The 22471-nt window shown below is 52.3% G+C and overlaps 4 protein-coding genes across 5 annotated transcripts in view; 2 read left to right on the forward strand and 2 right to left on the reverse strand.

Annotated features, from left to right (window-relative positions):
- Positions 1 to 163: 163 nt before the first annotated feature.
- Positions 164 to 4058, reverse strand: LOC117648665 (peptide-N(4)-(N-acetyl-beta-glucosaminyl)asparagine amidase). The gene is made up of 9 exons (XM_034391317.1): positions 3593 to 4058; positions 3206 to 3418; positions 3005 to 3121; positions 2577 to 2915; positions 2307 to 2489; positions 1962 to 2227; positions 1537 to 1877; positions 1288 to 1446; positions 164 to 1203 (listed from the first exon to the last, which is right to left on the reverse strand). The coding sequence occupies exons 1-9, from the start codon at positions 3812 to 3814 to the stop codon at positions 1034 to 1036; spliced, it is 2010 nt and encodes a 669-aa protein (XP_034247208.1). The 5' UTR covers positions 3815 to 4058; the 3' UTR covers positions 164 to 1033.
- An 804-nt stretch (positions 4059 to 4862) lies between these two features.
- LOC117648666 (iduronate 2-sulfatase) lies at positions 4863 to 7960 on the forward strand. 2 transcript variants are annotated; one of them, XM_034391319.1, is made up of 9 exons: positions 4863 to 4977; positions 5874 to 6024; positions 6093 to 6270; positions 6352 to 6657; positions 6735 to 6884; positions 6962 to 7099; positions 7186 to 7442; positions 7523 to 7629; positions 7726 to 7960. In XM_034391319.1, exons 1-9 carry the CDS (start codon positions 4970 to 4972, stop codon positions 7934 to 7936), a joined length of 1506 nt encoding a protein of 501 aa, XP_034247210.1. In that variant the 5' UTR covers positions 4863 to 4969; the 3' UTR covers positions 7937 to 7960. The 2 variants fall into 2 exon arrangements, with proteins under 2 accessions (XP_034247210.1, XP_034247209.1); XM_034391318.1 differs by lacking the exon at positions 4863 to 4977 and having other exon boundaries at positions 5414 to 6024; positions 7726 to 7959.
- On the reverse strand, positions 7851 to 8680 carry LOC117648667 (ejaculatory bulb-specific protein 3-like). The gene is made up of 2 exons (XM_034391321.1): positions 8345 to 8680; positions 7851 to 8238 (listed from the first exon to the last, which is right to left on the reverse strand). The coding sequence occupies exons 1-2, from the start codon at positions 8541 to 8543 to the stop codon at positions 8027 to 8029; spliced, it is 411 nt and encodes a 136-aa protein (XP_034247212.1). The 5' UTR covers positions 8544 to 8680; the 3' UTR covers positions 7851 to 8026.
- A 2284-nt stretch (positions 8681 to 10964) lies between these two features.
- LOC117648411 (myosin-IIIb-like) overlaps positions 10965 to 22471 on the forward strand; it is a 35184-nt gene continuing 23677 nt past the window's right edge. Inside the window, exon 1 of the mRNA XM_034390917.1 lies at positions 10965 to 11145. The gene's annotated coding sequence lies outside the window, so the exon portion shown is untranslated. The remainder of the gene's footprint in view (positions 11146 to 22471) is intronic.

The raw sequence follows: 22471 nt of genomic DNA on the forward strand, positions 1-22471 counted from the left end.
TACTTTCTATTGTACCAACGATGTCCATGCACATAAAGCGAAGTCTAACATAGCACAGGCAAGAGAATTGCCTTTTCTGGACTTTGTGTAGGCACTAGAAAGTAAGGGGGCATCTTCTTTCCAGTGCTTGGTAGCAGGAGCACAGAATGACACAAAAAAACAATAATTCTTGACCAATATAATTCCCTTGACAAATTTAACACAATGCATCATCAATGTATACCGTTAACATCATGATTAAAGTTAAAAATTGAATGAATACATTTTACCAGAAAATCAGGTAACAATCAAATACTAAGCATAAGTGCTAGGCTGAACTTGAAAATGGCACAAGAGCATTGGCATTAACTACACTGCTCCACCCCTCCCTAAAAAAATTATTGCTTTGGTTGATCATTTAATATTACCTTGAGGATTCTACTAAATCAATACAGCTATACTTATAACAAAAGCTTCCAAAATTCATAGAAAGCAAAATTTGTGCTAAGGTGCTTGTGTTGTAGACAGCATTGAGTCACCAAGAAATAAGATTAACAATAAATAGAAAGTTTGATTACAATGCTTTTGTGATAGGAAGCCACTAAAACTCTATTTGAAGACACTATCTATTAAAAGACACTATCTACTTAAAGGCACAATTTGAAGAAAATCTCCATTTCAGCTTTTAGCACACACTCGGTGTTTAGTTTGCCTTGTCTGAGAAGATCTAAAAGACAATGATATATAGTAAAGTTTTTAAGCAGGGTCATTTCTAACAAAATTACAACAAAGTCCTAATTACATTATGGCCCACACAAGATAAAATAGTGACAGGTGGAATTCCCACTCTGTTTGCTCCTGCAATGTGTTCTAAAACGCAAATATATATACTTTAAAAAATCAGTCTAAGACCCAATTCAGCCATAACACAGACATTATCATAAAATCACAAAACGTTGGAATACAAAAGGCCACTTTAAAAAGCACATGCTTGCCCTTGCAATTCATGTGCAAGACAAACAACTATATTAAACAGGGACAAGCGCTGTCGCTTTCAAGCAGATTTGAGTGTTACTATGAGGTCAAGGCCCACTTGATTGCTGCCTAGTTCTGCACGGAATAACTGGGCATGCTGCCAAGCCACATTGCCAACTCCACCACAGAGATCAACATTGACCTTGATAATGCTGGCACCTGCGAGAGCTGTTGTCGTAATGGACATTTCTGGTTTGTCGGAAAGAAAAGTTGGAATCAATCTTGGTCAGTAGCACAGCCAGCATGTCAACACGAGTGCACAATCACACGTACCTGTCGGCAATTTCACACAACTGTCTCCTCCACAAATCAAAGCAGTTACCTGTCCACTTTCAAAGACTTTGGAACTGAGGGTTAACTCAACACTTTCCGCCACAAAGCCACTTCCAGTCAGGTCTATGCTCCAAGACACCTTCCCAACCTCGCTGCCCTCTGAAAAAAAAAAAAGCAGAAGAATTAATGGAGGTTTTTATCTGAGTGCGCTGTTTCCCAATTTTTGCTAAGAAGAAATAGGGCACATACCTTCTCGAGCCAAGTAAACCATGTTCCAGTCCTTCTCTTCCTTTCGGAATATACTTTGGATGGTGTTAACTCCATTTTGCCAACCAGTTAAGAAAATATCAGAACCTCTCAGATATTGATCCAGGCCAGGTACATACTTGATGCACAGTTTTCTACTTTCAATCTCCAATGGTGTAGGTTTCCACACATAAGGCTCACTTACAGATACTGTTGTCTCTCCTCGAGAAAGCCTCCATGCAAGGGAGCCAGACTGCCTTCCTTGGTACACACCATCTTTCTGAGATGGCTCTTTCCACAACTCAACCAACTCAAATAAAGTGCGCTTCAGGAGATATTCTTTCCTGGGGACAACAAATAAAAACAAAAATAAGCAATTCTGAAAAAAAAAAAAATTCCTCAGATTCAGAGAAAATTGTCAAACAGACCTAGCACTCGAGAGATTTTGCTGGAGACGTTTTCTCAGTGACATGATTGTTTCTAAAAGTTGCTCTTCAGAACAATACTTTCTGCGTCTCAAGATCTCCTTATGATTTGCTGAATAACGCCAGGTAACATCTTGCACATTGTCATGTGTATATGCCATAATGTAAGAAAGTTTCTTATTCCAACCCAACTCATACATAAGAGGTGAGTCATATGCATTTTCACAGGGATCACAATGCACCCAACGAGATTGAGCGGTCAGGAAAACCTGAAAAAGTAATCTTTGAGCTGGTTTGAAAGTCTTTAGATGGAAAACTAAATGCAATAATTCAACCAAAATTATTTACCTCAGTCCACACATGATCTGTTTCATCAATGACAAGTCGACTGTCCCACCCAAGAGCAAGACACAAGAACGTGAAACACCTGCCCCACTCGCCACATCGGCCTCGCCTTGTTTCTAGGAGTTTCATAGGGTCAGTGTGTCGTGGAAAATCAGTTGATTGGAAACACACTGCACACTCATAAACCTGTGACAACAAACCATACAATAGTTCATAATTTACATACACAAAAGTACGCATTTTTCAGAACAAAGAAAGCATTTCTGAACTTACTTCCACTCTTATATCATCTCGAGAGATAGTTCTCTGAAACTTTGTCTTGCCAGAGCAAAAATGACATGAAGGATTATTTACCCAGCTGAAAAACCTCTCCTTAAACCATGCCAAAAGTTGTATGAGGACCAGTTCCTGCATGCTGGGCTCCGCAGCCACATTTTGATTTTTCTCTGCTTGCTCTTTCTTAATAACCATCTGTATTTTGCGCAACTGTTCCAGTGCAGCTGTTTCTAGTTCAGTAACGGGAACGTATGATTTTGCCAGATCAAGCAGTTCTTTATTGTGAGACCGTGATACTACTTCAGACGCCGCCACAATCCTTTCCAAAAACCCTGGCTGTAAAAAACGATTATTATTGTTGGTATTGTGATTTATTAAATAAATTTTGTTAATGCTTTCTGGCCATTCCATAAAGTAGGGTTTACCTTAGGAGTGAAATGTGTTTTTGACCCTGACGCTTCCTTCACATTCTGTTGCTCAGATGCTGTAGATGCTGCTGCCTTGGTTACTGCAGAGGTATTTGTCTTTTGAGAAGGCCCAACCTGGATAAGAGAGGCCAAACGGCGAATACATATTTAAGTCACCTTGAGCAGTAAGTCAGGATAAAAGGGAGTGATGACACTCACGTTTCTTTTGTCTGAGGCAGTGCTGCTGGAAGGGGTTGATGCATCTTGGCTTCTCGCGGCTTGCGAGGTAGCTCCAGAGGTTGATTTAGAAACAGCACCAAGTGACGAACTTGACAGAGTAGCTACTTTGTTTCGTCTTGTGAACATCTCATCGTGGATTTTTTTGAGGTTTTCAAGGCTTGAAGAAGTAGGAAGCACCAAACAGTCACCTGCCTGAAAAACAGAGGGTACAAACTGACTGTAACAATCCACACATTGGCAGTTTGCCAGCGCCTTCATAACTAATGGGGCAAATTGATGGACCGTTTTATCAGTCACAGTGGCACGTTTCACATGTTATTCTGAACTGTGACTGGTAAGTAAATTCCATAATAAAATGGGCCTTACCTCTTGAAATCCCATTTCAAATAAACACTCCATAGCGCCCACAGCAGGAAGTAACTTGTTTACGACGGTTGGATTGGCCAACCTAATGCTTCGGAACTTCGGTTCGGACGGATTCTTTATCACATTACTGGCGAGTCGAAGAAGTACGGAAGTCACTTCAAGGTATATTTCTCTAGGATTCTCTTCTAGAGTTAAAAGAGTAGCAGAACCCACAGGTGGCATTTTTATAAACAACTTCAGATTATCCCAGTCACAGTTCACATACAGGACATACACCAGGCAGTTACTCTAATGCATTCAATTCTTTCTAAGAGTGAGTCAGAACCATGTCCAGCTGGTACAGTTCCTGAAATTGCTGAGACTTAAATAATATCGTGATTGATGGGGCTTATGCTATATGTCATGTTTGTCATGTCATACACAGTAGAGTCCTGTACTATAAAACTCTAATAACATCATAAACGCATCACAAACTTGTCATACTTGCCAATAGTGAATGTTCTTGCCAACTTGTCTGAAAATAGATTTCATAATTCTGTCCTCACTTTCACGATAAAAATGAAAGAGAACTGGACCAAAAAGAGTGTAACAAAGAATGAAACCCACAATTTATCTTCATGCAGTATTTCTTCAAATTTCAGGCCTATACAAATTTCAATGATTCAGATGGTAGTGTTGGTCATGGATTCCTATGTCAGATCAGCTGGGTGTTTGGTAAATAAACCCTGCGTAGACGACATTATTCGGCACTCATGGTTTCCCAAAAATATTTGGATATCTGCGTTAATTTTTAGGTGCTCAAAGTACCATGGGTGGTCTGTGCTGCCCAATTATGTCCTGCCCACTGTACAAGCGAGGGAGCTGCAAGTCCTCCACAGAGCATGTTCATATCCACAGGTAAAGTGTTAGTCTGTCAAAAGGTTGGGATCCCCGATACCGGGACTCTTGTCATTGTCACCTTATTTATATTGTGTGGCAGGTTTCCGAAAAATAACTTGAAAATCAGAGAGCTCTGGGAAAAATTTGTGAGCAAACAAAATGGGGCACCCTTCAAATGCAGGAGAAAGCATGGTCTATGCACTGCACATTTTGAAGCGAAGTGGATGATGCCCAGTGGACGGATTGGAAGAGAGGCTGTTCCTAGCATTGCTCCTTTGTAAGTGGTCTTTTGCGATTTCTTGTGTCCGTTTGTTGTCTTTCTTTTTTATTTAAATCTTTTCCTTGACTTACGTTATAGGTCAACTAAGAAGGTTCTTTGCAAGTGGGACATGGAAAACTCCACACTCCCTATTACGGAAGAAGTAATTGAAGCTTCTTCTTCGAGTCCTGTCGAAGCAAACAGTGAATGTGTCAGTGCTGCTGAAAATGTGTCTATGAATGAAGAGGTTGGTATTCCAGATGATCTTAGCTCTGCTGGGGAAATCAATTTTCTGGAAGACTTTAATATTGAAGTGAACAGTTCACATTCACCTTCAAATCCATTTGATACAGACGAGTTTGAAATGTTAGATACTGTTGAAAAAGTAGAAAATGCCATTAGACATGAAAAAGAAGAAGCTTTGAAGAGGTATCAAGCATCCATGCAGAAGGTCCAAAATTTGAAAGTTCTCTTAAATCAGTTAAAGGAGGCTGGCTCTGTTCAAAATAAAATCTCCTCAACTTCTCCTGTCAAGAAGGTTCCATCATCAATAGATTCTTCCATTCTAAAATCACCTTTTGCAATTACGGTTCCCACTGCCCCATTTATAGGATCTGCATCAATAGGAGACAATGGTTTACCTCCACCTTTGTTTGATGATTACAATTAGTTTTCTAGTTTGTTCTTTTAGCAAGGTTTCGTGTCTCTGCTTTGTTTTTGTAGGGAATGGAGCTAATCTTTTCCATTGTCTAGCCATTTATGTATGAAATTAATATATTGTTAATTTGTTATTTATTATTAATGTTTATAGTTCCATCTGTTTTCTTTGTCTTGTTGGCTCTCTTTCTTAATTTTAGATAGTTGATGCTTAGCGAAAACTGCCTGATGTTTTAGTCGACTGAATTGTGTTTAGTCCTCTACTGAAATTACTGAATGAAACTGATCAACAAATTTCCCATACAGAACAAATTGTGATTATTTGCAGGGAGCTATGTTATATACACTAATGTGAAAAGAATTTTGATATGACTTCATGCAAAACAGTTCAGAGTAAACAATAAAGAAAGACTGAAACTGCCCTGTTAAAGACATGGGTTCATTTGGCTATATTTTCCTTATCAATCTTTTAATAATTTATTGTAGTGTTCCTTCGTTTGGAAAGACAAATGTGCTTTTTATAATAGTTGATGACTTACGACCAGCATTAAATTGTTATGGTGATGACTCAGCTTACACACCAAATATTGATTCTTTGGCTCAGCATTCGTTTGTCTTCGTAAATGCTTATGCACAGGTATGTACGTCAATTTAAGTTGTTGAGTGACAGTCGATGCTGTATTGTAATTTTTTTTGTTTGAACAGCAAGCGTTGTGTGGTCCTAGTCGAACATCGCTTTTGACCAGTAGAAGCCCTCATCACCTCCGTCAGTATGATGTTCACCGATACTGGCGATTATCTGCTGGAAATTTTACATCACTTCCTCAGTATTTTCGGGAAAATGGTTACAATACTATGTCTATTGGGAAAGTTTTTCATCCAGGTAAACCCATGGCCAAATTTCCTGTACAAATTAGTTTTCCAGGAAAGTACTATTTAATTTTCTTTTTTCCTTAAACATTAGGTAAATGCAGCAATTTTGATGATCAACCATATAGCTGGTCTCATGAACCGTTTCATCCCATGACTGAGAAGTACAAGAACTACCCAGTGTGTCCAGATATCAATGGAAGTGGTCCTTCAAAAAGTATAGTGTGTCCTGTGTTGGTTGATGACCAACCTGGAGAGACTCTGCCTGATCTGGAATCTGTTGAAGCTGCCAAAAACTATCTTGATAGTCGAATCCAGGGAAGATCAGATGAGCCCTTTTTCTTAGCAGTTGGCTTTCATAAGCCCCACATTCCTTTGAAATTCCCCATTGAGTACCTAAGTAAGAGCTGTTCTGTTACCTATTAATGCATACATTAGGTATGACTTTGACACAGTCATTTGCTTGTATTCTTATAGAATACCACCCTCTAGAAAAAGTGAGGTTGCCATCAATGAGAAGCCGTCCTCCTGGCCTGCCTAGTTCTGCATGGAATCCGTGGATTGACCTGCGAAAGAGAGATGATATACATGCTTTAAACATTAGTTTTCCCTGGGGCCAAATGCCTGGTAAATATACTCTATTGCTTGACTTGAAATAATTAATTAGTTAGAGTTTCCGGCAACTAAACTGTTTCCTCATTCAGATGATTGGGCTAAGAAATTGAAGCAAAGCTACTACGGCTCAGTATCTTATGTGGATCATCTCATTGGACAATTACTGCAAAAATTAGATGCACTAGGCCAAAGAAACAATACTGCTATCCTTGTTACCAGTGATCATGGTAATAAAGCTATAAAACCTTATTTTTCTGTGTAATTATTTTAATTCATTTCTCTGTTTCTCATCACTCCAATTGCCCTGTTCCAGGCTGGTCTGTGGGAGAGCATGGAGAGTGGTCAAAGTACAGCAACTTTGACATCTCCACACGTGTTCCTTTCATCTTATCCATTCCTGGATGGAGAGGGGGCCAAGTGACAAATCTTGTTGAGCTTTTAGACATTTTCCCCACTTTGGCTGATTTAGCAGGGCTCAAAAGGATCCCAAAATGTGAAAACGGGTACTCTCAGATTTTGTGTACTGATGGAAGAAGCTTGATGGACGTCATAGGAAACACAATGGAAAAGGTGGTGTATTATTCATTCGAATAGTTTGCTAAACCAATTAAAATTATGAACATAAAACATAAATGTAAACTTTGAACCAGGAGCTTTGGAGAGAAGGAGCATACAGCCAGTATCCCAGGCCTGGAGTGTACCCATCGCTAGTTCCTGATTCGGACCAGCCCCACCAAAATGATATAAAAGTAATGGGGTAAGAAAGCAAAGTTTAGTTTAATGAATTGAGTTTTAAATGAATTACTCTGGGTGCACTAGACATTTCTTCTTCTAAAAATCTCAAAATTCTTAGGTACTCCATCCGTACTTCACGACATCGCTTCACTGAATGGGTTCAATTCAACATTGAAACAATGGTGCCAGTTTGGTCGAACAGTTTTGGAGGTGAACTCTATGATCATGTGATTGATCCGAATGAAAATTTGAACCTGTATGATAGGCCTCATTTAAACCCATTAGTTGTTTCTTTGAAAGAGAAATTACGTGAAAGGTGGAGTCACTGACAATATAATTTCTTTTCTGTCAAAAAAATGCTTTATTAAAAAATTATTTTTCCAAGTCAAGTCTTTTGTTTCTTGTTGTTCAAATAATTATCAAGGAAGTGGCGCAGGAAGATGAATGCCTCGCTTCTCGGCTTCAGCTTGATACTCCACTCTGTACACTCCAGAAGGATCGTATTTCTTTTCCAGCTTCAGGAACTCTTGAGGGTGCATTTCGATGAGGAACCGAATGACCCGCTCGGTTCCAGCCTGTTGCTTTGGAGTGCAGGCGTTGCACTTGTTCTTCAGAGCATCCGGCAGAATTTCTGAAATTCATTCGGTTCAATTTCAATGGTTGCGCTCAACAAACAGAACAGAACTCAGTCTTTAAAGTGAAACAATTTTTTGGGGGGGAAGTTGCCGGAAACTTACTTCTCAGCTCGAGCCCGTCCGGCGTGCAGGGTCCGGTCTCCATGAGGCAGTTGAAGTAGTTTTTGAGCAGCCTCTCGGAGCGCAGGATCTCCTCCAGGTCGATGTTGTCGTAGCGCGTGCTGTAGGTGGGCTTGGCCTCCTGAGCCGTCGCCGCGGCCAGCGCCGCCACCAGCAGGACGCACACCTTGAGGGAACACATGGCACGACACTGATGAGAGCACTGAACAGCACACCGAGGAGATGACTAACTGGTCGCCCGACGGCCAGGGCATATATAGCTGAGGCTTCCCCGCCGGCGCTGCACTGTAGGCACTGCTGCCCCTGCTCGCTCCGTCTCTCTCGCACCCCCGAGCGGCGCCCCACGCGTACGAGAAAGACAGAGGAGTGACGTACGCACTGTTCGCAATGTCGGAATGGAGCTGCTGCGTGGCTGCAGTGGCTGGGGCTCGCGGAGGTCACTTCGTCATGCAACGCAGCAACGCTGGGAGGCTCTTCCAGGAGCTCTTCCCCAGGATGGAAGCCCGCACGGAGTCCAGCGGAGTGCACGCCACTGCTGCCGATTGCCGATTGCTTCCCGGCGTTTTGCTGCCCGCCCTGCCCGCCGAGCGACTCCGAGTCGCCTCTCCCACTCATCGCCCCTGTGAGTGCGAGAGAGACAGAGCGAAAAGCGTTCTTCCGAATCGCTCCGCTGGCCACCAATAACGAGAATTCCAGTCACAACAAAGCAAACGCGCCCCTCCGGTGGCCGTGAGCGCCCTGCCTTCAGGCAGTGCCGTCACGCGGACGAGCCGAGAGGGTTGCCTATCGCCGTTTTACCATTACCATTAAGGGCTAGACCACATATGATCGTATGCCATTTCGGGGCCCGACACATGCCCGCCTGAGTCGCAGGCGTGAAGCTTCCCCTGCAACTGCACATGCTGGTGCTGGACCACAGTCAGTCTGTCCTTGTCGTGGGGCGTCCCATAGGGCTGCGAGAGAGAGAGAGAGAGAGAGAGAGAGAGAGAGAGAGAGAGAGAGAGGCCGACGAGGGCAGTGCTCAGAGCTGGCTAGGACGCCACCCCTCACAGTCCACTAGGACTGCTCGGACTTTCTCCCACACTGTATTCCAGACGAGACGTCCAAAACGAAAACGAAACCAAAAGACAGGTAGCGAACGCGGAGCGCGCTGGGGGAGGGGAGGGGGCGTGGGAATCGTGCCTCAATGCCAAGGTGCGCTGTGGGAAGGGCATTTAGGATTAGAGGACACACTGCGGAATTGAGCGCTCATAACTATTCCAGCGAGAAGGTTGGCCGCATGCCTGAGGCCTGAGGCCAATAAAGACGCTTAGTAGTGCGTGGCGACCTCCCCGACCAAACCTCACCTCGTTCAGACTAACTTAATCCAACCTCTTAGGCGCGGGAGCGTATCCTCCGTGGGTTAGGTTAGGTCGTATTCACTTTCCCTTTCGGTGGACCTTTTTTCCAATTCTTGCAGTGCAGGCTGACCGTGGAGTTGGGCTGACTCCGGAGAGTCTCCGTCAGTGCGAGAGTAAGTCAAGTCAAGTGGAAGGCGGTGCGGTGGCCAACCCCGTAAAGCAGGCAACCCATTCGACGTCGGTACACTGCTCGTCTGGAGGTCTGCGGAGGAGCGAGAAAGACAGAGACGAACCCCAATCAGTGCCTCGCCGTTGTGTTGAGACCACAGGGGGGTTGTGGGCCCCTAGCCGACCTGGTGCGGTGTCAAACTGCACACGAGACGCCCCGCGAGTGCGAGAGAGACAGCCTGCAGGGCACGACGCCGTGTCCTGGAAACGGACGCGCATTCTCGCCGCCGTTTGTCCCATTCTCACGCAGTGAAAAACCGCGCGCCGCGCGCCCAGGCCACTCACTCGTCGCTTTGTCTCTCGCGCTCACGCGGCGTGCGCCACAGTGCGAGAGAGATGGCTGGCCTGGCCACAACAATGCGATGCACCGGATTCTCCAAAACCGGGACGAGCAAGCAGAGCGAGTTTTCGGGACGCGGCGCACGGCGCACGCGTTCACGGGGCGGCCCGCAGCGGCCCTGCGGGTGCGAGAGAGACAGACCAGCGGGAACTAGGCGCACAGCGCGCACAGCAAGTGGGTCCTCACCTTTCCCAGGTCGGGTCAGACGTGTCACGCCCCTGGGCACCCCGTCGCTGCGTCTCACAGTGGACCAGCGTCTCTCTCGCACGTCTCGCTCGCGTATTTCTTTGGGGTTCGTCATTTGTTTGGAAGCATAAGCATACAACAGTGGACCCGCACCCGTGGGCGACGCCCCGCGAGTGCAAGAGAGACACAGCGACGAAAACGACTCTCGGCATCAGTATGCAGAGCTTGTCAATCGCCGGTCCTGCGTCCACCCTTGTGGCGGGGTGCCTCTCCGCGCCGGCCGTGCCGCCGGAGGTGGCGGCGGAGGGGAGGGGGAGGGAGGGGGCGTGAGCCAGGAAAGGGGGAGGGGGCCCAACTGAGTGGCGCTGGGGCCGGCCGGCCGCGCCGCCGCCGCGCTGGCTCGGCAGTTCCGTTAGTGAAGGTCGGACGCCGCCACGCTAGGGCCGTCGACGCCGACGTCGGCAGGCTGTGTAGCACGGAGCGCTGTGCCGCGGTGCCGCTGAGCCCCACGACGCGACGACGCCCCGCTCAGCTGGGCCGCCGAGGCCCGCCCCCCCGGCACGGCCCGCGCGCGTGTGTGTGAGTGTGTGACAGGGAGTGCACGTGCAGGACACGTGTGAAGGCATGGTGGTGTGAGTGATGTGCCACGCGACTCGGTGCAGGCCGGCAGCACGCCGGACACGCTGCAGGTAAGACGAGTCACTTGACAGTGGTGACGCACAGTGGGCCAGAAGACCGGTGGAGGCGGCCAAAACTCAAAACGCGTTTTGAGCTCCAGAGTCACTAACCAGGACTCGAACCGAACGTGTGGCCCCACCAATGGATTCCTCGTTCGGAGAGCAATCCATTGGTGGGGTCACACGTTCGGTTCGAGTCCCATTTAGCGACGCTGGAGCTCAAAACGCGTCTAGAGTTTCGGCCGCCTCCACCGGTCTTCTAACCCACTGTGTGACTGCTGCACTGGTTGTCACGCCGCCGGGAGAGCGTTGTTGTCGCGCCGTCGTCACGGACGTGTCACACGCCTCGGAGTGCGCGCGCCGTGTCCCGTAACGGTCGCCACACTGGTGGAGGAGTGTGACTGGCCACACCGTGCGGTGGGTCGCCCTGTCGCCCTCGCCCCTACTGAAGGGTCTTTCGTGCGAGAGAGACAGAGCGAGTATCCCACTCACAGTGGGCCAGAAGACCGGTGGAGGCGGTCAAAATCCCGGACGCGTTTTGAGCTCCAGTCCAGAGTCGCTTAATGGGACTCGAACCGAACGTGCGACCCCACCAATGGATTGCTGTCGGAACGAGGAATCCATTGGTGGGGTCACACGTTCGGTTCGAGTCCCGTTCAGCGACTCTGGAGCTCAAAACGCGTTTAGAGTTTTGTCCGCCTCCACCGGTGTTCTGGCGAATCCACAGCGTGTTCCAGTCTGTAACAGTGTCACCGCCGTCGTTCCTCTGTGGCCGTGGAAAGTCGGCGACTTCGCGTCTGGGTGTGCGGTGCTCGGTGTACGCCACTGCTGAAGTGGGGCAGAAAGCGGCGTCGATCGTCCTCACTGTAAAAGTTTGACGGACGGCTGCAGTAAAGGGCTTGCGACGGGCGCTGCCGCAAAAATATTCTCACAGAAGAGGAGTGGCTTTCAACCAAAACAGCGTCAAGTCATTTTGAAGTCTAAGCACACCAAAACGTGGATTTCTGTGGGAATTTTTCCAGTGGGTCTACCTTGTTAACAGTGTACTCCACTCGACGAGGAAATCCCAGTGTGGGATCGGGCAAGTCGCGGATTTGGAACGGTTGGGCCGGCGGGTTCGGGAATTCGGGAACGCCGTAATCTAATCTGCACACCTGCCCCGTCGACCACGCCCCCTCCCCCACTATCTCGCGAAAAGGGCATTTTTTTTTTCTGGCGAAAACGATCGCGTCAGCCTCCGCCTATCGCGCACCTGCGCGCCACGCGACAGAGACTGACGTACGACAGCCGTCAGGCGCTCGTCTCGTCAGCCGCCGCGGTCGCGCCACCCACGTCGCGCCACCGGAGCGGTCCGTTCGCGGGTTCAAATACCGCGACCGGCTGCTGTTGTATTTTTTTTTCCTGTTTCTGCCGCCCGGGCTGACCTTGTTTCCCGCGCCGAATGACTGGAGCACGCCGAGGTGCGGGCCGGGCAGGCCGACGGCACGCCACACGCACCTGCACTGTTGGAAACGGGCCCACGAGGGGCGGCCGCGGTTTGCGTGGCTTTCGACTCACTTTTCGACACAGTGGATTTGCCAGAAGACCGGCGGAGGCGGTCAGAGTCCCGGACGCGTTTTGAGCTCCAGAGTCACTGAATGGGATTCGAACCGAACGTGTGACCCCACCAATGGATTCCTCGTTCGGACAGCAATCCATTGGTGGGGTCACACGTTCGGTTCGAATCCCATTCAGCGACTCTGGAGCGTCCGGGATTTTGACCGCCCACCGGTCTTCTGTCTGTCTGACGGCCGGACGCCACAACGAACGCATCGGCGCCTCGGACCGTTTTGTCCGGCGTGGCAGTGGCGTGGCCTGCAGTGGCGTGGCAGTCGCGGTCCGATTCGGCCCGCGGCGTGGCGCGGCGTAGCGGTCCGAACGGTGTTCCGCGGAATGCAGTGCAAGGCGGTGCAGGGCGGTGCTCTTGATCGGGTCAATTGCAGTGCAGTGCACAGCGAGGCGGTGGTGCCGCTGCAGCCATCGGCCGGTGCAGGGCGGTGCTCTTGATCGGGTCAATTGCAGTGCAGTGCACAGCGAGGCGGTGGTGCCGCTGCAGCCATCGGCCGGTGCAGGGCGGTGCTCTTGATCGGGTCAATTGCAGTGCAGTGCACAGCGAGGCGGTGGTGCCGCTGCAGCCATCGGCCGGCAGCCCTGCGTCGACCAACCTAGACACTAGCGCAACGCAGCCGTGTTCCCCGGGAAGGCACGGAAAAAATGCTGCGCCGAAATTCTGGACGCGTTTTGAGCTCCAGAGTCGCTAAATGGGACTCGAACCGAACGTGTGACCCCACCAATGGATTGCTCTCCGCACGAGGAATCCATTGGTGGGGTCACACGTTCGGTTCGAGCCCTGCTTAGCGACTCTGCAGCTCAAACCGCGTCTTTGGCCGCGTCCACGGGTCCTCCGGCGCGCCGGCCAGGTGTTTGGCAGAGGCTGCCAAGGCTGCTTGGAAATGAAACGAACGGCCTTTCCAGGCGATTACCTCGCGGAGCGCGTTCAAGTCTCTGGCACCGCGAACGCCGCGAACGCGCCAGTGTAGGCTCCGTGCCCGCCCGCTCGCAAGCCAGCCAGCCAGCCAGCACCCTCATCCGGATAATCGCATCTGCAGGCGGCCCGGCCCGGCCCACCTGCAGTGGGGGAGGACGGGGTTTTCACTCGGCTGCAGCACTGCTAGCTGCGCTGCGGCGCCGCGGGACGATTAGTGTATGTCAAACACTTTCACTGAGCCGAAGCCCGCGTCCCTGCGCGTCCCCGCGCGTCGCAGAGTCCCACTGCCGCTGGGCGCCGCACAGTGGGCCAGAAGACCGGTGGAGGCGGCCAGAACTCCAGACGCGTTTTGAGCTCCAGAGTCGCTGAATGGGATTCGAACCGAACGTGTGACCCCACCAATGGATTCCTCGTTCGGAGAGCAATCCATTGGTGGGGTCACACGTTCGGTTCGAGGTCCATTTAGCGACTCTGCAGCTCAAAACGCTCAATCCGCGCCACTGTTTTTTATGTGCTTTCTCGTTTTGCATCCAGTGCGGTGCTGGAGGCCAATCGCTGCGGGCAAATTGCAGGGCAATCCGGGAGGACTACAGTGTGGCTACACCGCTGGAGGATTCCGCTAGAAACAGCCCTTTTTTGTGTTTCTTTTCAATTTTAATTTTTTTGTAGTGTACTGCATTGTTTGAACACGGTCGAGTCAAATAAATGACGCAATTTGGGGTCTGGCCGGGGCACTGCCGGCGCTGCACCCACGCGGTGACGCCGGGACGCCATCTATCGCGCTATCGCGTTGCGGATCGATATCAGACAAGCCGACAATGGCGCCCATGGCGGCGCGGGAAAGAAAAACAACAACAACAAAAGAGTCATTACCACGCCGTCACAAATCGCTGTGGTTTTTTTTCCCTCTGACTGGCCGTCCTGTTGGTTTGTCTAATTGAAATCGCCGCAAAACGTAGTTGTCTTTTTCTTTAATTTTTTTTTTTTAAATTGTGGTGGTGGTGGTGGTGGCGAACGCCGAGCGGCATTTATTGCAGACGAGGTCCTCAGGTCCTTCCCCTCCGCGGGGTCGCTCTTCCGTAACACCTGTAACGCCGAGCCGAGCCGAGCCGAGCCGAGCCGGCGTGCAAACGAGATTTCGGTGCGATCAGAGGGGCCTCGACGGCGTCCCCCCGACCGGACCGGCACGGCGGGCATGGCAGGCACGGCCCATCAGGTGCGGCGGGGTGCACAGCTTTCTACCGTGTGTGTGCCTTGGCGAGAGAGAGAGAGAGAGAGAGAGAGAGAGAGAGAGAGAGAGAGAGAGAGAGAGAGAGAGAGAGAGAGAGAGAGAGGGGGGGGTATTTACCTGCATAAGAGCTTGTGCGAGTGTGTCTTGGGGGTTAGGGTTGCCACCCCGGGCAGCTGTTCGTGTAGCCCAGAACAGTGCACTCTCAGCGGGTGTGAGAGAGTGAGTGTGTGCGAGAGTGACAGCGCGTAAAACACGCCTTCTCTTTTTAATAGCGGCGCCTTTCCGGTCCTAGATTGTGGCCGATGGTCCGGATAGAGAGACGAGGAGGTTCCTCTGGCGCTTCACCTCCGGCGTGACGCAGGCCGTGCGTCGTAAGGCCCTCTGTCTCTCTCCCTCTCGCGCCTCTCACGCGAGAGAGACAGTGCGACGATAGCGAGGTGCCGCCAGCCGCGGCCACCCCACAGGTGGTTTCATTGGCGTCACAGTTAAAAAACAAAAACACTTCCCGCCGCTCGGCCGGATGGGTGTGGCGAACTGGGCCGCCGTTCTAAATCCGTCCGGATAAAAAAAGAGCGAAAAACGGAATCGAAGTGGTCGTGTGGCACGGCTGCAGGCTTACGTAATGATTCGCATCGTGTTATGGCGGCGTTTGCATCGAAGTGGCCGGCCGAAGTACTTTTCACAGAGTACTTCCCGCTGACAGTATGACTCTCGGCAGGGGTTTGGAGGGGCTAGCGCCACACCCGCGGGCCGAAGAGGCGAAAAGAACGCCGCCCGTTGGAGGCAGTGCGTCGTAGCCGCCATAGGTTAGATGCAGTGGCTGCCCAAAGTCAGGCCAAAGCACGATTTCTACACATTTGTTACCGTTTCGACAAACTTTGCTGCCCACTTCGCATCGAGTCCCTTTCTCCGGCAGTCCGTTGGGCCGCTCTCTGTCGCCAATTCCGCCTTGGGCATTCCCTGTCCGTTTCCGCCCTCGGTTCGGTTCTCATTGTTGCCAACACTACAACAGGGGCGCCTTGCTCCACCTCTCTCTCTGCGGCCTGCGGGCCGCGAGTGCGAGAGAGACAGAGCGACGAAGCGGCCGTGGGAGCCGCAGAGGTGTGCGCTGTGCGCTGGATTCCGCGGAAGGCCGCAGCACTGGAAGGACTCGCTGCACAGTGGGCCAGAAGACCGTCCGTGGAGAGGTTCTGCCGAGAGTTCGGCTGGGCTTAGAGAGGCGAAGAGGCCGAGAGACACGGGGTCCGTAGAGAGATCCAGCCAGGCGAGAGGAGTGAAGATGGCCCTGTGGGAAAGGAAGGACAGCCGACGCCGGCGGCTCGCCTCGCCGGAGTTTCCAAAACGCATCGAGAGATCTCGATGATATCGATTCGAGACTCTCGAATCGAGACGCGCCAATGAGACGCTGTGCGTGAGGGGCCGTGCGGCGTGGGCTGGGCGCTGGGATCGGGAAGGTGGTGGCCGGTACGGAGTTCGAACAGGCCAGCGATAGTGAAAGTAGTCCCTGCGTGCCATCGCACCGCACCGCGCCGCACCGCGCGCAGCGCTCAGCACATGCACCTCCTGACCCGCGCCGCGCCGTCGTGCAGCGCACGGAGCACTAAAAGAAGGCGGCAGGGAAGAACGAGAGTCGCGACTTTATGGAATTTCCTGCAATGCTCGAAACATTTCGTCGCTCCGTCTCTCTCGCACTCACGGGCCGCGGCGTGCGGGCGCGAGAGAGACAGGGCGACGGACGGTAACGAGGGGTCGTCCGCCTGCTCGTCGCTTCCAGTCGTGTCGGGCGAATTCGGACCGCCACTCCCACGAGTCGGAGAGGGGGGGGGGGACGCAGACGGATGCCTTCCGGGTGTAGGCACGGTGACACCCCCATTGCACCCTTCCGCTCTGATTGGCCGGCTGCCAGTCAGCACGACAGAGAGAGAGAGAGAGAGAGAGAGAGAGAGAGGGGGGGGGGGGGAGGGGCGTTTCTTCGACTAAAAGTGTGGTGGAAGAGGTTTTGACTTCGGGCCGCGAATATGATTCCTCGGCCAAAATTTTTGGCGGCGAACTCGCTCTGCTTGTCGTTGCCATCGCCGTCACATCCGCCGGCTGGCACGCAATCCGGGCGGATGACGTTCCGAAAGGGAAAGGAAGCGTCATACGGCCGGGACACTGTAGGGGAGTCTTGGCAGACGGCATGCCAATGCAGTCACAGCCAAGCGAGTCCCTGATGATGTCGTCGCCTGCCGCCTGCTCTCGTCGCTCCGCACAGTGGACCAGAAGACCGGCGGAGGCGGCCGAAACTCCAGACGCGTTTTACGCTCGAGAGTCGCTAAACGGGACTCGAACCGAACGTGTGACCCCACCAATGGATTCCTCGTTCGGAGAGCAATCCACTGGTGGGGTCACACGTTCGGTTCGAGTCCTGCTTAGCGACTCTGGAGCCCAAAACGCGTCCGGGTGCGAGAGAGACGGCCTGCCTACGCGTGCCGCCCGTCCGCCTAACGAGACACGGCGTGACGCTGCCTCGGCCCATTGTGCATCTAATGGTGACATTAGTTCGGTAGTGTTTCGGCCGCTCTGCTTTCCCTTTCAAGTGCTCGCCCCGCCCCGCCCCGCCCCGCGGCAATGGACTTTTGGATGTTTACGATGCGGGCCGGCCGGCCGGGGTCCGGGCCGCGTGGCCGCGTCCACGGCAGCGCGGCACCAAGCCAAGCGATACGCCTTGACTGCCATAAGCCGAAAGGAAAGTCGCGACAGTGGCGCGGACAGCGGCGCGGACAGTGGCGCGGACAGCGCATGCATGCTGCGGAGCTTGCGGAGGACAGCGGCACTCCGAATAGCAGACGACACGTGTGCGGGTGACGCCGCGACGCCGTGACTCGCCAGCTGCCGCGCCGTCCGCACGCGAGAAAGTCTCTTTGCGATTCACTCGCGCGGTCCAGACACCTGCAGGCGGCAGGCTGCACAGTGGGCCAGACGGCCAGACGACCGGTGGAGGCGGCCAAAACTCCAGACGCGTTTTGAGCTCCAGAGTCGCTAAATGGGACTCGAACCGAACGTGTGACCCCACCAATGGATTGCTCTCCGAACGAGGAATCCATTGGTGGGGTCACACGTTCGGTTCGAGTCCCGTTTAGCGACTCTGGAGCTCAAAACGCGTCTGGAGTTTTGGCCGCCTCCACGGTCTTCTGGCCCACTGTGGGGCGCCTGCGAGAGCCGGGTTAGGCAGTGCCGCACTGCAGCGGCGTTCTACGGGACAGGCTACCTCGCAGGCGCTTGGCCTGTAGGAGTGCTCTTAAGGGCCTCAAGAATACTAGGGCGTTACCGCAGCTAGATTGGACGCAGTAGAGTCAGCGAACACGGGTTACTTGTTAGATTACTGGAGTTGGTCTCCAGGGCGTCTCCATGCCAACGCCTCGCGGCCCCTCACGGCACCCACGCGCCTGGCCGGACGCCTGCTGGTGGTGGACGTGTTGTTGTTGTTGTTAGCCTGCTTGTCTTCTTGTTGTTGTTGCTGCTGTTGTGTGCCGGTCCTATAAAAGGCTTCGCGCGTGGCGTAACGTGAAGTCTCAATTTTGTGGAAGGCCCTCCGGCCGGCCCCGCGCCCTACGTCCCTACGCAGGCGGCGCGGCACGGCGCGGCACGGCGGGTCCTCTTACCCAACCAGGCAAGGCCGAACCTCCGGGCACCTCCGGGCCGGCCCGGGCGTGAGAGACACCGGCGCGGGAGTTTTTAAACTGAACGACGGACCTTGATTGAGCGTGGCGCTGTCGGAGCCTGGCACGCCTCTGCCTGTGTCGGCTCTGTGATGCGGGGGAAAGGCTCACACAGGTGTGCTGTGCTTGATACACGTCAATCAAACTTTCCGGCCGTGAAAATATAGTCGTCGAAACTTTTTCTATGCGTTAAAATTTTAAGAGAAAACGCAAACAAACTACCTAGTCGGTTTTTGAACGGGCCCGCGGGGCGGCAGGCGGGCACGACTAAAACAGTGGCGCGGCGAAGCAGGCGAAGCAGCGCGCTTTGGCGGACTGCAGGCACTGCACGCCGCGCGGCACTTTGCCCCGAAACGGTAACAACTCTTTTTCTTCCGTCTTCTCCCTTTTCCGCCGTGACTTTGCCCGATGATGCACAGAAAAATAATACCGCGGCGTGCAAAACGAGCGGGGGGAGAGAGAGAGAGAGAGAGAGAGAGAGGGAGAGGAGAGGGGGGCTATTCCGATGTAATGGACTGGGCCTGCCCGTGGCGCGGAGCCATGGGGAAAGGCAAATGATGGTCATCCATGAGCAGCCACGCCGCGCCACGCCACGCCACTGCTGGCCCATGGGATTGGACCCTAAGCCTCGCTCGACCACCCCGCCCGGCTGCCCTGGGCTGCCCGGCTCTGTTCTCGCGTGTGTAAAGTCACGCTCTGCGCCTCGCGGATGCTGCGGGCCTGCAACGTCCGGTGTGCCCCCCACCACTCGCCTCTCTCTCTCTCTCTCTCTCTCTCTCTCTCTCTCTCTCTCTCTCTCTCTCTCTCTCTCTCTCTCTCGGACCAGCATCTGTTTCAATCCATTTTGCGTCGGCACGCACTCGCACGCCCAAAGAGCCTCTAAACCGCGCCCGCACCTAGCAAGCGCAATCGGCGTGAAAAAAAAAAAACCTTAAAAAAAGTGCTTAAAAAAGAACCCTGCATGATTTTGTTGGTGGTGACTTTCGCGGTACGAGAAACGGAGTGACTAAACGCGTTGCACTATGGTGCTGAGGATGAAACGTTTCGTTACTATTTCGGGCGGGAGTTTTGCAAAGCTCTGCGTGCGTGCGTCTCCCGCCACGTTTTCCAACAGGTGCTTCCTCCCGTCCCGACCCTGTCCCGGTGCTCCTGATGCATGCAGAATGCAGACACTGTAGGTCACGGTCCCAATAGAGCGTGTGTCTGCGCGCCGCCTGTCTGTCTGTCTGTCTGTCTGTCTGTCTGGTTGTGGCGACGAACACGCATAGGAGGCTGGATGGAATCGATACTACGAATAGAGTACACGTGAAGTTTTAATGGAATTGTCATTTTTATCATCCGGATTTATTTATTCATTTATTTATTTTTATTTTTTCGCTTTTCCTGATATAAATCGTTTTATTTGACAGTGTGCAGTGCTCTCGAAACGCGACGAAGGCAAAGGCGCCGGCGCCATTAGGGCGGCCTGCCTCTGTCTCTCTCTCTCTCTCCCTCGCAGTCCTACGGGGACGCCCCGTGAGTGCGAGAGAGACAGAAGGCCGGTCTGCTGCTGCACTGCTTAAGGTGGCGCCTAATTCGCTCGAGGCTGCGGCGCTGCTGTGCACGGCGCGACCCCGGCCAGTCATCGGCCAGTCTCTCCTCTCTCTCTCTCTCTCTCTCTCTCTCTCTCTCTCCAGCCGAAAGGGCCATGCACTAATTTGGCCGCGACTATGGTGCTGTCTTCAGTTAAGAAATGTGCCGTTTAAAAAAAAATGTTGATTTCTAACCAAACCATTTTTCAAAAAAATAATTAAAATCTTAGGTTTTTTTTTAAAATTGAAATTTGCGCCGAGGCACAAATTTAATTTGGTTTTGAATTTTGTTCCAGTGTCAAATTGATTTTTTTTTTCGTTCGGAAACGGAAAAAAAATCAAACTAGAGAAAACAGCGCATTAAGAAGATGGCACGTAACAAGAAACTATTTACAGTTCTCACACTTTTCACCTTCACCCCTGGCTTACGACTCACCAAACCATACAACTCACTCCACACACACACACACACACACACACACACACACCCACACACACACGGCTGCATTGTGTTTTGCATGTGCTGCCGTAATCTGATGGGCGACGCCACTGCAGATGGTTGAGGGGTCGGACAATGGCCCAGTGTTAAGTGTGTGTACATTGTCTCTGAGTTGCAGACACACACACACACACATCGGCCCTACACTCACCTCGCACTTTCTTCCGTTCCTTTTTTTTTTTTCTGACGCCCGAAATCGCGGCTCCGAAAACAAGGCCGCCGGCCATGAGTATTTAGACGAAAACGGTTCCAATTCGTTGCCACATCATTGAAATGACGTTGTTGTTGTTGTTTTAACTGCCGATCGTTGGGTCGTCTTGTTGTTTATGCACTGCGACAGATGCACTGCAGGCTGGCCGCGCTTACAGTGCAGGTGTCTTGCGCTTTCGCCGTGAGTCATGGTGATGCAGCCGTTTGCACCGCCTTGCAACACACTGCAACGGCCCTCTCGAAAGTTACGTCGTTGGCCCGATGGCCGGGCCGTTTCCGAACGTCCTCTGTCTCTCTCGCACCCCTACGGGCCCCGGGACGCGGTGCGAGTGCGAGTGAGACAGAGGGCGATGAGCGGAATCAGACCGCTGCTGGCCGGTGCCCGGTTTCCCTGCTCCAACGGGCCCATAATTCGCGTTTTGGTCGGTCCGCTGCCCCGGAGTCCACGCACAGTGGGCCAGAAGACCGGCCAAAATTCTAGACGCACTTTGAGCTCCAGAGTCGCTAAATGGGACTCGAACCGCACGTGTGACCCCACCAATGGATTCCTCTTTCCGAGAGCAATCCATTGGCGGTGTCACACGTTCGATTCGAGTCCTGTTTAAGCGACTCTGGAGCTCAAAACGCGTCTAGAGTTTTGGCCGCCTCCACCGGTCGTCTGGCTCACTGTGCCCCGGTGCGGCCAAGCCCGGAACCGAATCCTCACCCACTGTATCCGCCCTGGCCGCTTGGCGCGGTTCCTTCGCCCCGATGCCTCATTGAGTGCAGCACGGCGCAACAGTTCACTTCCAGGCCTCTGGCGCCTCCGGCCGGCGCCGCCAAGACCCTTGTCTTCCCTTCCGCGAGCAAAACTAGAGTATCGCCGCTCCCACGCCTCACAACCAACTCACATTATGCATTTGTCGGTGTAGGACCCGGTTGCACAATCGTATGAAAACTATCGCGGACTTGTCCTTCCGGAGGCCCCGTCGTCCACCGGGATGCAGACGACACTCCACGGCGTGCGGCACCAGTACACTGCAACACAGGCCACTGCAGTTCAACTTTTTCGGGAGCGCGCAGCATGGCGCAGCATCCGTGCCGTGGCGCTAGTCGGCGTGACAGACCGTTTTGTCCGGGTCACCGTTCCCCCTTCCTGCGGCGTTCCGGCCCAGCGCAGCCCAGCGCCCGGCTCGGTCCGGCTCACCACGGTCCGGCTCACCACGGTCCGGCTCACCACGGTCCGGCTCACCACGGTCCGGCTCACCACGGTCCGGCTCACCACGGTCCGGCTCACCACGGTCCGGCTCACCACGGTCCGGCTCAGCGCGGCACCAGAACAGTGGCCATCAGGGCGATACGTCCGAAACCGCATCACTGTGACGCCTCGGCCCCGCTGAGCTAATTTAAATTCTTTTCCAAAATTTTTTGTTTTACTATCCCTCCCCCTATTTTACTCCTATTTAAGTGTCAAAGTTCAACAACGTCGTTGACCATCTAACAGGACACACAATTGTGTTATTAAAACAATTTCAAGAAAATTTTGACGACTCATATTTCCTTCTTTTTTTTCTGTTGTTGTCGTTACTTTTTAAAGGGGTCGTCGGCACCCGGCCGGCT

This window comes from Thrips palmi, unplaced genomic scaffold, assembly GCF_012932325.1.
Source record: "Thrips palmi isolate BJ-2018 unplaced genomic scaffold, TpBJ-2018v1 HiC_scaffold_3, whole genome shotgun sequence".
Lineage (NCBI taxonomy): Eukaryota > Metazoa > Arthropoda > Insecta > Thysanoptera > Thripidae > Thrips > Thrips palmi.